The sequence below is a fragment of the Phocoena phocoena genome, chromosome 14 (genome assembly GCF_963924675.1).
Source record: "Phocoena phocoena chromosome 14, mPhoPho1.1, whole genome shotgun sequence".
NCBI lineage: Eukaryota > Metazoa > Chordata > Mammalia > Artiodactyla > Phocoenidae > Phocoena > Phocoena phocoena.
Window position 1 is genome coordinate 26,128,517 of NC_089232.1, and position 13,475 is coordinate 26,141,991.

Here is a 13,475-nt window from a genome sequence, read left to right on the forward strand (position 1 = left end):
TAGAAATTAGAATAGTACTTACCTTAGGACAGGAGTCAGTAGACTTTTTATGTTAAGGGCCAGATGACAAACATTTAAGGCTTTGCAGGGAATGCAGTGTCTGTGGCAACTGTGCATCTTTGCTAATGTAGAGCAAAAGCAGCCATAGACAGTACATAAACAAATGAGGGTGATGGTGTTTCACTGAAACTTCGACATTGAAATCTGAACATCATATAATTTTCATGAGTCATGAAACACTATTCTTCTTTTGATTTTTAAAAACAATTTAAAAACATAAAAAACTTGTTTTTAGCTCACAGATGTTAACCAGACTTGGTCTGCAGGCCATACTTTGCTTTAGGGAGTCAGGTGTAAGTGACTGGGTGGGGGCATATGGAGGTTTCTGACGTGATGGTGAAGTTCTGTTTCTTGATCTAGATGTGGTTACACAAGTACATGCTTTTTGTAAAACTGTACAGGCATACGTCATTTTACTGTGTTTTGCAGATACTATGTTTTTTACAAATTGAAGCTTTCTGACAAACCTGCGGTAAGCAAGTCTATCAGTGCAATTTTTCCAACAGCCTTTGCTTCCCTTCATGTCTCTGTGTCACGTTTTGGTAATTCTCACAATATTTCAAACTTTTTCATTATTATTGTACTTGTTACGGTAATCTGCGATCTTTGATGTTACTATTGCAAAAAAACCTACAACTCACTTAAGTCTCAGGTGATAGTTAGCATTTTTTAGCAATAAAGTATTTAAATTAAGGTACTTTTTTTGGTTTTTTTTTAGATATAGTGCTATTACACCCCTAACAGACTACGGTATAGTGCAAACATAACTTTTACGAGCACTGGGAAACCAAAAATTCCATGGGACTCGCTTTAATGTGATATTCACTTTATTGCAGTGGTCTGGAACCAAACCCACAGTATCTCCGAGGTATGCTTACAATTTATATACCTTCCAGTATGTGTTTCAATTAAGAGAATGCTTTTAAAAAATTAAACTTAAAAAAAACTTTTTTTTTTTAATTAATTTACTTATTTAGGCTGCGCCAGGTCTTAGCTGCAGCAGCACGTGGGATCTTCGTTGCGGCATGCATGCGGGATCCAGCTTCCCAACCAGGGATTGAACCCGGGCCCCTGCAGTGGGAGCTCAGAGTCTTACCCACTGGACCATGAGGGAAGTCCCTAAGAGAATGTTTTTGAAAAGTATATCTTAAGTGGTAAAAAAAAAAAAAAAAATTTAAAAATCCAAGTATGTATGACCAACTTAATTTTTGGTTAATTTATTTGTAGGGAATTCTTCATCCTTGGAATTCATCCTGAAGTTCATCCAGATCATTATTTGTCCATTTTTATTCATCTTCTTTCATTTAAAAAACATTTTCTATTTTATCTTTGACTCTTGCCTGTGTTCAATTTGTTTCATGATCTTTGCTGGAAAACACCAGCAAATGTTCCCAATATTCCCGACAGAACGAATCTGTGGAGGATCCCTCCTGCCTCTCTTCTGTATCCCTTATCTCCACTCTGATTATGTTCATTTCTATCTTCTTCTTCTACTTTGGAGCAGTCTTTCAAGCCTGTCCTTCTTCCTTACTGACTGGCTTTTTCTGTAACTCTGATTCTGCTTTTTGCAGCTTCTAGTGTACTAGAAGTGCTTTGTGAAATGGCACATTTCTGCAGTTGAATTCATACATCTTGTGACTTCTTTGTCACTTTAATCTAGGACCTCATCTTTCATTTCTGGTTTCACAATGAACATTTTAGGCAACTTTCTTGAAGGTATAAATTAGTTGTTCAAACTCTTCTTGTCTTTCCTAATGTAAGTTAAGTCTTCACTTGAATATTATATTTAATCCTTCTACTTTTCCCCACAGAATCTGAATGGGTTGCACGTTAAATTTTTTGTTTGTTTGCTTGTTAATTGGTCTTTCAATGGAGTTTAGCTCCCGGCTTTCTCCCCCTTGGCACTATTGACACTTTGGACTAGATAATTCTTTATTGGGGTGGTGGCGGGGGGGTGGGGGGTGGGGGGGCGTCCTGTGCACTGAAGAATGTTTAACAGCATCCCTGGCCTCTGTCCACTAGATGCCAGTAGAACCACACTGGTGTGATAACCAAAAATGTCCTCAGACATTGCCAAATGTCTCCTGGGGTGATGAGGGGTAAAACGGCACTCCGGAAAAAAAAAAAACAAAAAAAACAAAACAAAAAAAAAACGGCACTCCGTTGAAAGCCACCGGTCTAGACTCATTTGCCCAAAAGCAGAATGTGTAGAATCTCCCTATTCTTCTGTATTTACCTGGACACTACTCAAATTCTTCCCTTAGAAATTAAGCTTAGAGAATTAGATGTTGTAGAGGTTTCAATTATTAGTTCAAAAGTTCAGCGGCCTATGAGGATCTGGGGCTGGCTGTGGACAGCTGCAGCTGGGAAATGTCATCTCTATATGCCCTCTGTTTTTTGGAGCCCATGCCTCTCAATCTGTATGTATGTTTGTGTGTGGAGGCTTGGGCTGTGCTCTGTCCTGATGCTAAGATTTTGGTTTATTTCCTCATATGGGAGTGGGCTGGTCACTCTGACAAGACATCAAGTTAAAATAAAGCCCCATGGTTTGCAGAATTTTTGTTTGGTGGTTCAGCAAATATTTTTCTCTACACAATGGCCTTTGTTTGGTGCTGTTGGCCCTTGGCTACAAAGCTGGCTCCTAAGATGGCTTCTCATATTCTCCAGCCAACCATCCTCACCCCAGACCTTAACCCCATCAGAAACTGGAGAAGAGCAGGAAAAGGAGACTTTCCAAAGTGCATGCTTTCTAGATGTGTGGTCTCCAGCCCATCTCTCCAAGTTGCGGAGTCCTTTTGAGCCTCCACTATTGTTTTTCCTAACCCTGGGAGTTGTATATACCTCATGTCATCACTGTTTTCAATTCAAATTGATCTTTAGCTGGCAGACAGCACTTGGAATTCATAGTTTAAGAGTGGGGCCATTTTCAAATTTCAGTTGATGAAATTTCCTCTTACATTTTTGTTTGTCTTGGTCCCTTTCACCAGGTCTCAGAAAAGGAGTATTTTGCTATCTTACTGTTAAGTCATCATTTTTCCTTTTAGTCCCCAGTGTACTATTTCTTCCTTTTCCATAGAGGTTAAGTGACAGGGCAGGGAAATGGCTCAACTCTTCCTAAAGTAAAATCTCTTTTACGTCTCTCTTTGAGCAGTGAGGGAAGTGACGTTTTTTTCCTAAAATACATAGTAGAAAGCTCTGGGGTAGAGCTCAGGAGAACAAGATCCAATTTTTGAGGAAATGCTGGTTATGTGGCCCTAGGTGCTTTTTTTTTTTTCCCTGTGCACTTAATTTTATACTCAAAATAGAAAAATATGATCTGTTCCACTTTTGCACTAGTCTGGGGAGAGAATGAAATGTATCCTTTGTGCCATCAGCAAGAGATATTAAACACAAGAAACTACTCATTACTACCTAGCAGAAAGAGGGGTCCTTAATTTCTAAATGAACCTTCCACCTTCTCTACCACCTCTCTACACAGAGACTAGGGCACCCACACTTTCCCAGTGGGGAACCTCACAGCCAGGTATAGGTATAGGCTGAGGCATTTCTTTTCTTTATGACATTGATAAAAAGAGACGGTTGATAACATTGATAAAAAGAGACGGTTGATAACTGGTGTACAATTAATGCATAGGTGTCAAAATCACACAAAGGTTTTACTGTACCCATCTCCTTTTTCCTATATAATGCTCCAGTTTCCTGATGTAATTTTAGTGGACGTAAAGCCAAACACCTTAAGTTTATATAACTAATTCCACTTGCATGAAAGTCAATAACTGACTGCTAGAACTTTGCCTCCTGGCAATCACAAATCCACACCATGGGCAGGCAGATGGTTGGGCCCCACCCTGGATCAGGTGTGCCAGGTGAACTTTTTTAAAACTAAAATCTCAGGTCATCTGCCTGTGAGTTCATGGGCAGCATGCTGGGTCTGCTGGTAGCAGAAAGACTTTCATAACAATGGGCACACTCGGGCTTCCCTGGTGGCGCAGGGGTTAAGAATCCGCCTGCCAGTGCAGGGGACACAGGTTCGAGCCCTGGTCCAGGAAGATCCCACATGTCGCTGAACAACTAAGCCCGTCCGCCACAACTACTGAGCCTGTGCTCTAGAGCCTGTGAGCCACGAGTACTGAGCCCGCGCACCACAACTACTCAGCCCGCGCACAATTACTGAAGCCCGCATGCCTAGAGCCTGTGCTCTGCAACGAGAGAAACCACCACAATGAGAAGCCTGCCCACCGCAATGAAGAGTGGCCCCCACTCGCCGCAACTAGAGAAAGCCCGCAAGCAGCAACGAAGTCCCAACGCAGCCAAAAATAAATAAATAAATAAGTTAATTAAAATAAAAAAAAAAACCAATGGGCACACTACTCACTGATGACAAAGATTAAAGGTAAGGAGATCATGCCCAAACCTATCTGACGTCTTTGTAGAACTTAATATGGAGGTAGAATAAGGCTGACCAGTTGACCAAAAAATACGTAGAGCACCACCATGTGATCAGCACCAGTTTAGATGTTTTAGAAATACAACATTGAGTCCCTGTTCTTAAGGAACCTGGGATTTAACCGAAAAGACTAATATGCATATAATAACAAATCACGTAAGACATTAAATATTGACCCTTCTTCAGTAGTGATGTTGTTGGCTCTCCCAAACTTTCCCTTTGTTCTAACCTATCCTCTCCTCAGTTTCTTCCCACATCTCTTCCATACTTCCCTCATGGCCTCCTGTTTGAGATTCTCTACCCTAAAAGATAGTATCCTCCATTCTTTTTTCTTTTTTTTAATATTTATTTATTTGGTTGCACCGGGTCTTAGTTGCTGCAGGCAGGCTCCTTAGTTGCGGCATGCGAACTCCTAGTTGCAGCACGGGTGTGGGATCTAGTTCCCTGACCAGGGATCGAACCCGGGCCCCCTGCATTGGGAGCACGGAGTACCATCCACTACGCCACCAGGGAAGTCCCGGTATCCTCCATTCTTGATCTACATAGTCAGCCTGGTGAACTGTCTATAACTGAGACTTCAACTACCATCAGTTTGCTGAAGAACCTCTGATTCACAGATCCAACTGGATGCACACCTGCTGGTCCCCCAGACATCTCAAAGTCATATATCCAAACTTGCTTCCCTGCCAGTATTTCAAATCCTGGTGAATGGCACCACCATCTACCCAATCATCCAACCTGGAACCTCAGGAGTCATCTGTGACTGCTTCTTCTTTACTCCTACATTCAACAGGTCACTGAACCAATTAGTTCTTTCTCTCATTCTTTCTTTTATCCACTCCTCCTCTCCTTCCTCCTACTCAATGTCATTCTTACTTCAGGCACACATAATTTCTTGCCTGTGCTTGCAAACTCTCTGCCTTTGGTATCATCCTCTCATGCCCTGAAACTCTCCTCTCCAGCCACTCCCAATCTTTCATCTAACACACCAGTCATACCAGAACTACTTGTATTTCTCCATGTTTTCTCGCCTACACATCTTCATGTGTTTTTTCGTGTATTTTTCATCTCTATAATCTTCATGTCCCTTTGCCTAGAACACTCTACTTTCTCCCTATTAATCTATTAAACTTCTGCTTATCCTTTAAAACTCACATAAGACATCGCTTGATCCAGGAAGTTCTTTCTGATACCCTCCTACCCAGAGTCTTACTCCCCACTTTATACTGGTATACAAATACTCTATTGCCAAAAAAATATTTAAAAGACATGAAGTTCCTATTCATCTCAAGCTGCATACGAAGGAGGAAAACACATTCTCATAAAAACTATAGGAAACAGACTTTACTGTAAACGGAGGTCAGTCTCTGTGTCCCCCTGTTCAGAACTGTGGCTCATACTGAAGTCACCCAGTGGGTGCTGCTATCAGCCACGTCTGCTGGGCAACATCCCTCCCTCACCCGAACTTTTATCATGCTTCAGGCAGGCAAAGGAGATGTTTTTCTTGTGTTCACCTTTGGCTACTTCTTTAGGGCAGGATGATCAACTGGATAAAAATACAGCATTCCTATGAAAACAACCTCTAAAATCTATGTCTCAGTTTATTGCTTTTGCTATGGTTAAATGTCTCCAGCTACCTGTGGACTGCTCCTCAGAGACATCAGGACAAGACCTGAAAGTTAACACAGACCTGTTTCCTTATCTATAAAATGATGACCAGATGATCTCAAAGGATGCTCTTCCCACTAAAACATCATCTGGACTCATTCCCTGTCCTAAGCTGGCTCTCCCTGTGAATGTCCCCATTTCTGAGAATAGATAAAGTACATAAAGGGCGTAGCCAACAGGCATTGCAGTTCGTCATCCTGCCTCTGACACAAGTGTTATAGGAAGGTTAAGTGGTGGTTAGGGGAATCTCCAATGTGTGCCCCTACATATTAGGAATGCATCAGTACTCTCTTCTCCCAATAATTCAATGCAGAACTTCAACTTGTGCTATGTTTTCTCAAGCCTGTACATATCATACTACCTTTTGGAGTACAGCATTTCCTTTCATGTCTTTTAAATTTATTTCTTTGAAGCCTCAAGGGGTACCTTTAATTCTAGCATTTACAAGATTCAGAGAACAAGTAGATATGGATCCCATCCATACCTTCAGAACACCTGTAATCTTCATACAAGTGTAAGACAACGCTCTTGGTGTTTGGCAGTTTTTGGTTACCTGGTAATGCCCACATTGGCCCAAATTGCTTATTTGCCAAAAATCACCATGGAGCTTGAATATTAGGTTTCTTTTGCTATAAGACCTTTCCATGTTTCTATAAAGTTGTTTCCATACTTAAACCGCCTGTTACGAGTGCTTAATGGCATCTCCAAATTTCACTGTCGCTTCTACGGAAAATTCTTCATTATAGTGACCTACAACCTGCACCTTTCTATCTACCACTGTTGAGGGGCCGAGTTTCCGGAATATGAGATGGTTCCTAGCTAACATTAATCCCAGAGTGAACAAGCTTCGTTCCTAACCCTTGTCCCGCCCGAGCCTGAGTTCACAAAGACAAGTTCATCAAACCAGTTGATGAAAGCACCTGTCCAGACGCGGAGGCTTTCCCTAACACAACCTCAACACCTCCAGAAACTGTTTCCAAGTGAATGCTTTCTTCTTTGGCCCTCTTCATGCCTAATACCACTGTTTCAGAAGGACTCATTTCTCAGCTAAACAACTTTAATCACAGTATGACATGGTGGTCCAGCTGCCTAGGTTCAAATCTCACTTCTACCATCCGCTAGCACTATGACTTGGGTAAATCACTGAATCTAATTTTGCTTTCTTCATCACTCAAATGGAACTACTGACAGTACCCGCCTCATACAGATGTTACAGAGGATTAAATGAGGTAGTGACTGCAAAGCACTTGGTACAGTGCCTGGAATAGGGCAAGTGTTTCATATTCTGTTACTGTTGTTGTGGTTGTTATCGCTATTCTCAGTAGCTTCCTAAGTGGTCTCCTGCCACAAGACTATCACTCTTCACTCTTCTGTGCTACTTCCAGGAGGAGGTACTGTCAAAAATATTTCTTGATTATAAAATACATATTTCATTAGAGAAAATTCAGAAAACGTAATGAGGGAAAAGTCACCCACAGTCTGAACAGTGATACAACCACTGGCGGTATATTTCCTTCCAGTCTTTTCTCTATTTTTTTTAACCTAGGTGAGCTGATCATTTAAATACTCTTTGTGTCTGCTGTTTTCACTTCAGTGTTTTCCCGTAATTTAACATTTAACAACACGAGGTGGGTTTGCTTCTAATTCTTTGTTTACGTTAGCATACAAATATTTTATCTGTATCACATATAAATAAAATACAAATGGGAGCAACAAATGATTGGTGGTGGTGGCTCACCTTACCTCTTGCCCACTGTTCCTGCCATCCACCTGCCTGCCAAGGCAACAGGTTGCCAGCATTGCCACACTGGGTTTCTCTGATGCTGACAGTCTACTGCCTGCGCTTTTGCTCACTAGCTGAGACTGGTCCCCGCTGCTAGGGGGCTCCTCTGGCCTAAGGAATTCAGGAGAACACTGAGGGTTCGGGTCCGCTGTGTGCTAGTGGCCTTACCTCATGCGAGCTTTCTCATGTCTGCTCCTAGACGGTGCTCATAAATTCCTCAGTCTGGAATGGCTACCTACTCACCTCTCCCCATCTGTGTTCATTACAGTTTTCAAAACCCAGCTCTGAACAGTTTCCTAAGTAAAGCATTACCCTCCATGATGACAACCAAGCCTGGTATTTCAGAGCACTCTGACAGTTCAACCACTTCCGTATGACAGCACAGACGCCTGGCGGATACCTGCTGACTGGGCGACTGGATATTTCATTGTTTGTGTTGTCTCTTCAAGCAAACCACAAAGTCCTTCAAAGATGAACCGTTTCTCTTAATTTTTATCTTATTGGCCACTGGGACTGGGCTAGGTAAACAATAAATGACTGATGAATAAAGTAACAGCCAATGCTTTTCTCCCTTCATAACACATATGTTTTTACGCCTTTTTCTTGCTTTTTTGCACTTGATAGGCTTGGTAACAGCTAAGCACTCTTACAGTTCTTCCTACATGCCAGTCACAGTCCTGAGGGCTTTATACATATTAACTAATTTAATCCTCAGATGAACCCTGGTGAAAGGGTACTATTAGCACTTTCATTTTCGGCATGAGGAAGTGATGGGATTAAAATTCAAATTAAATAAAAAAACTAGGGCTTCCCTGGTGGCGCAGTGGTTGAGAGTCCGCCTGCCGATGCAGGGGACATGGGTTCGTGCCCCGGTCCGGGAAGATCCCGCATGCCGCGGAGCGGCTGGGCCCGTGAGCCATGGCCGCTGAGCCTGCGCGTCCGGAGCCTGTGCTCTGCAAAGGGGGAGGCCACAACAGTGAGAGGCCCGCGTACCGCAAAAAAAAAAAAAAAAAAAAAAAAAAAACTAGCTTGACCAAACGTAATATCTACATAATTGAATCCCACGATTAAAATATTTATTACGCATCAACTATGTCCTCAGCCCCTATAAAAGAATATTTCCTATCCCGGAGGGGGAGAAAGAGCAAATGAGGCCCTAAACACAGGAAGATAGGCCAGACACATAAAAACACAAAGAGTGAAAGTGGGGCCCCAATTCCTATGATCAGAACAAGTCTCTCCCAAATGGCGGGACATGAGGGGCATTCAGAGCCACATCATTATTAAACCCGGTAACGAAGAGGGTCAGCCCTCGGTGGAAACCACAATCTCAGAGCACGTCTGGGAGCCTTTGGCAGGATGCTGCACATCTGTTCCCCCCAGAGAGAAGCACTGGGGCCAACTCTTCCTTGTTCCCCAAGTGATTCTTTGTCACTGGCCCCACTGTCTTGTACACCAGGATTCTGGGGTAGCTGGAGTGGACGGGACAGCCCAGCTTCTCCTTACTAACTGGGGTACAACATCCCAACAGATCACACAGTTGACCGGATATTAGTGTATTTAAACAAGCAGAGAAGACAGGCTTTTCACAAGACCTATTTGTGTCTCATAAAATCACAATTCAACATGCTCTTCATCAGCATTGTGTTTTCTGCCAACATCTGAAACACACACATCTTTTACGGAATGCTTGGTAAGTAGCAGAGGCCCACAGCTTAGAGTGGACCTGGCGTTTCCTGAGGCATCCACGACCCCCCTGGAGACAGCTGACATCCCCAGGAACAGTCCTCAGAGGCCCGGGTCCCTACTTCTATTCCAGAAGACAAGGCTCAGAAACAGACCCAATTCCTCAGTGCTCTCACCCACACCATGGCTTCAACCATCACCTGAATGCTAACTACATCCAAACCCGTAACTCAGAGCCCGATCTCCAATCTCTCAGCCCCTTCAAGCTCAGTCGGTCCGAACAGAACTCACCACTTCTCCACACACGTGTTCTCAGTGCCCCCCACCACCAAGGCGGAGACCTGAGCCGTCTGCATCCCCACAGCCCCCCTCCTCAGAGGCCACTCACTCTGCAGCCTCTGCCCACCTACTCTTTCAGTACAGGCCCTTGTTATTTCTTGCCTGGCTCACGACAATACCTTTCTTACAGGCTCCCCCGCCAGCCTTTCCTCCCCACCACAAGCCGGAATAGTCTTTCAGAAGCACCAGGTGATGACTGGTCATCACTTGCTTTAAAACCCTCAGGAGCTCACGATGTATCACCAGAGATCAAGTCAAACGCCCGACCGTGGCTCGCTGGGCCCTGCAAGATCTGGCCCCTGCCCGCCTCTCTAGCCCCCTTTTGCTCATCTCCACACAGACTCCTCCCCTTTCGCTCCCCCAGAGCATAAGCCCTCTAAATAAGCACTACCCTGTCACAGCCACCAAGCTGTTGCCCAAGCTATTCCCTCTTCTCAGCATGTCTTCTTTCTACCCGACAGCCCTACCAGCCTCAGCACAAGCACCACCTCCCACAGGAAGGCTTCCACGATGCCGTCACCTCCATCTGTACGACAAAGCACCTCCACTGATGCACGATACGCCACACGGCATCACCATCAGCTTCCTTCAATGCCTTCTCCACTAGCCTGGGGCTCAATTCTGTGTCCACAGGCCCCGGTGCGGTGTCTGGCACACGGTGGATGTTTTCCGGATAAAAGACAGTGCCTAGAAATCCAAGTCTGCCAGGTCGCATCCCCTTGCCCTTCCCTGACTGACACCCAGGAGGACTTACCTACGCAGTCACAGGTGGGGAACTCGGCCTGGGCTCTCTTGGCAGGTGTGTCCAGCAGACTCTTGGTGGGTGTGTCCAGGTACTTAAGAGGTGACTCCAGGAAGCCACTGAGGGTGGGTGTGAGTGGGTTCTCGGCCTTGGTCGGGGTGGCCTCCTGGCCTCCCTCCTCTGCATGGAAGCAGGTGGTTGAAAGCACAGTCACAGCCCCTGAAGATTCGATCTTGATTTGCTTGGGAGAGCGTGTAGCAAAAGGGCTCTCGGGGGCTGGGAGACAGGTTGGCTGGTTCTCGGGGTCCTGAATGGGCACAGACTGGGGGCCGGGAAGCCCAAAGTTATCCCCAAATTCAGCCTCAAACTGCCGGATGAGCTCTTCCAGCTTGTCATCGGCAGGGGGAAGAGGGCCAGCGGAGCCTGGCTGCAGGGTTGCCATGGGGCTGGGAGACCTCATTTCCTGAGTAGGGGCCAGCAGGCTGTCCCCGGAGGGACTAGGTGCAAATAGCGCAAGAGAAGGTTCTGGGGGCAGGGGGACAGCAGAGCCCTGTGAGGCAGGAACAGGGGCAGGTGGATGTGCCTGCGCGTCCTCAGAGGCTGGGGGCCTCAGCCCTTCCAGGACGATTTGCCGCAGAGGTGGGAAGAGGGGCTGTGCTTCCCGTGGCCTGGACTTCTTGATGTGAATGGACTTCCGGACACTGGGCTTGATCCCAGGGCCAGCTTTGTCTGTTCCCACGAGACCTCCAGCTGGTGCCAGGGGCTTCCTTTTCTTCTCCTTGGGTGGTCTGTCGGATGGCTGTGAGGCAGGTGAGCTGGGTGGTGCCCACCAGCCGGGAGGAGGCTCCGAGGGAGGGGGGAGGGAGGCATCGTGGGCCTGTTCCAGGAAGAGACTGCGCTTATGGTGGAGGTGCTGCTGCAGGGCCGTCTGGGCCTTCTGGTGGGAATCGGGCTCTGAGGACGGTGTGGGGGCCTCCCTTTGGAGAATGGGGGATGGGGAGGAAGAGGGGACCTCGACCTTGACCTTGGGCTTGCTGGGCAGGGCCTCGGGCCGCTTGAATACTGACTGGATGTAATCACTGGCACTGCCCAACAACTGCTCCAGTTCAGCCATGGGATCAGGGCTTGGGCGGGGCATGGGCCAAGAGCTCCGGGGAGTTGCTGGTGGGGTGTCAGTGCCCCAGGCTTCAGGAAACTCTGTTCTAGGAGTTGCTGTAGGGAAGGCAGGGCTATCAGGAGCAAAGGATGGGTGCTCTTCAGGAGGGACCACAGGCCACGACGGAGCCCGGAGGTAGGACTGGGGAGGTCTGAAAGGGGCAGGAGGGGACAAGGCCTCAGGAAGGGGGCAAGAAGCCTGGGAGGCGGCATGAGAAGGTTGGGGGAGGGCAGAGGACAGTTGTGTGAGGGCCTCGATGGCAATGGCGGTCTGCAGGCTGATGTTTTTTTCCTTGGCGATACTCAGGGCACTCTGGGACAGGGGCAGGCCCTCCGGAGGAGGAGGTATATGAGCGACCTCAGAGCTGAGGAGTGGCCTGGTGATTGGCGCCAGAAGACCAGCCTCACCAGCAGGCAGAGTCCCTGGGAGCCTGGGCCGTTCCTCCCCTCCCTCCACAACCACAGACTTGATCTTCCCCTCCAGCCACTCGAGGTAGTCAGGGCATTCTGGGCCATCGCAGTTGCAGTTGGGTGGTTTCATGCCATGCCGAGCGAGGGCCAGGGCCGTCTGCAGCGTGTCAAGGTCTTCGCTGCCAGCAGAGCAGCTCTCGGGCCCTGACCGGGGTCCCCTGCTGTTGTTCCCAGCTTCGCGACTCATCTCACGGTTGAAGGTTTCATAGAGCCGGGTGCTAAGGGCCCCATAAGAGGACACAGCTTCGGCCACAGCCGAAAAGGCCACCAGATCGTGGGCATCTTCCAGGCGAGCAGTATGAGCTGGTCCTGGGGTCACGTCCCAGTCGGGCTTCTGCTCTGCTCGCCAAGGACCCCCAGTGCCCAGCAAACTGGGTCCAGCAGGTTCTCTAGCACCATTGACTGGCGCCCCTGAGGCGCTTAGCTGCCGTGAGTCCCCATCGTACACTGGCCCTGAGTCCATCTGACCTGGAACAGGTCCATCAACTGGGCTGAGCTCTGAGCCTGTCTGAAGAGAGAGAGAGGAGGAGGGACAAAAGGGGAAAAGATGAGCCACAGTATTTGAAAAGCACTATCCTGCACCACACCACTCAGAGGCACAACTAACCCTGCTTTCCTTGCAAACCCTCCCTGTCTCTGAGAGAGCCTGAACCTCAGCTCATCTTCTCACACCTCATTTCTCAGCTGGCTGCACTGCAGAAACAGAGAGCAGGTCTTGCAGAAGAGAGCCTAACGCAGAATTCTGAATGCTGCTCAGACCCTTTCCGAGCCTCACGTTGATCACACCGATGAAACTCCCCTGAAACCAGGCATTTGTCGAGGACACACAAAGAGGTCTTTAACTCACAATGACCAAAGCGACACCAGGGCCTTTGTTTTTTGTCAGGAGGAAAAGAAAGCTAACCAAGCATCCGTGTGACAATGCACCAGAAGTGCGAAGTCCGTGTGTGAACGGGCGGGGAAGGAGCAGCTTTGACTAACGAATTCAGCCTGCACAAGGAATCAGTCATGGCTTCTCAGGGGAAGGAACCCACAGTTCTTTTCTCTGCCCATTACTGTCCTCGCTTAAGCTCAGGCTGAACTCAGAGAGCTGACAAGACAACATTCCCACCCCAGCCCTAGGC

The 13,475-nt window shown here is 47.0% G+C and overlaps 1 protein-coding gene across 2 annotated transcripts in view; it reads right to left on the minus strand.

Annotated features, from left to right (window-relative positions):
- The window catches only part of TET3 (tet methylcytosine dioxygenase 3), a 104,438-nt gene that overhangs the window by 39,316 nt on the left and 51,647 nt on the right, over positions 1-13,475 (minus strand). For both annotated transcript variants that reach the window (XM_065890964.1, XM_065890965.1), the window contains exon 3: positions 10,738-12,859. In XM_065890964.1, the coding sequence (XP_065747036.1) occupies positions 10,738-12,859 (2,122 nt within the window). The remainder of the gene's footprint in view (positions 1-10,737; positions 12,860-13,475) is intronic.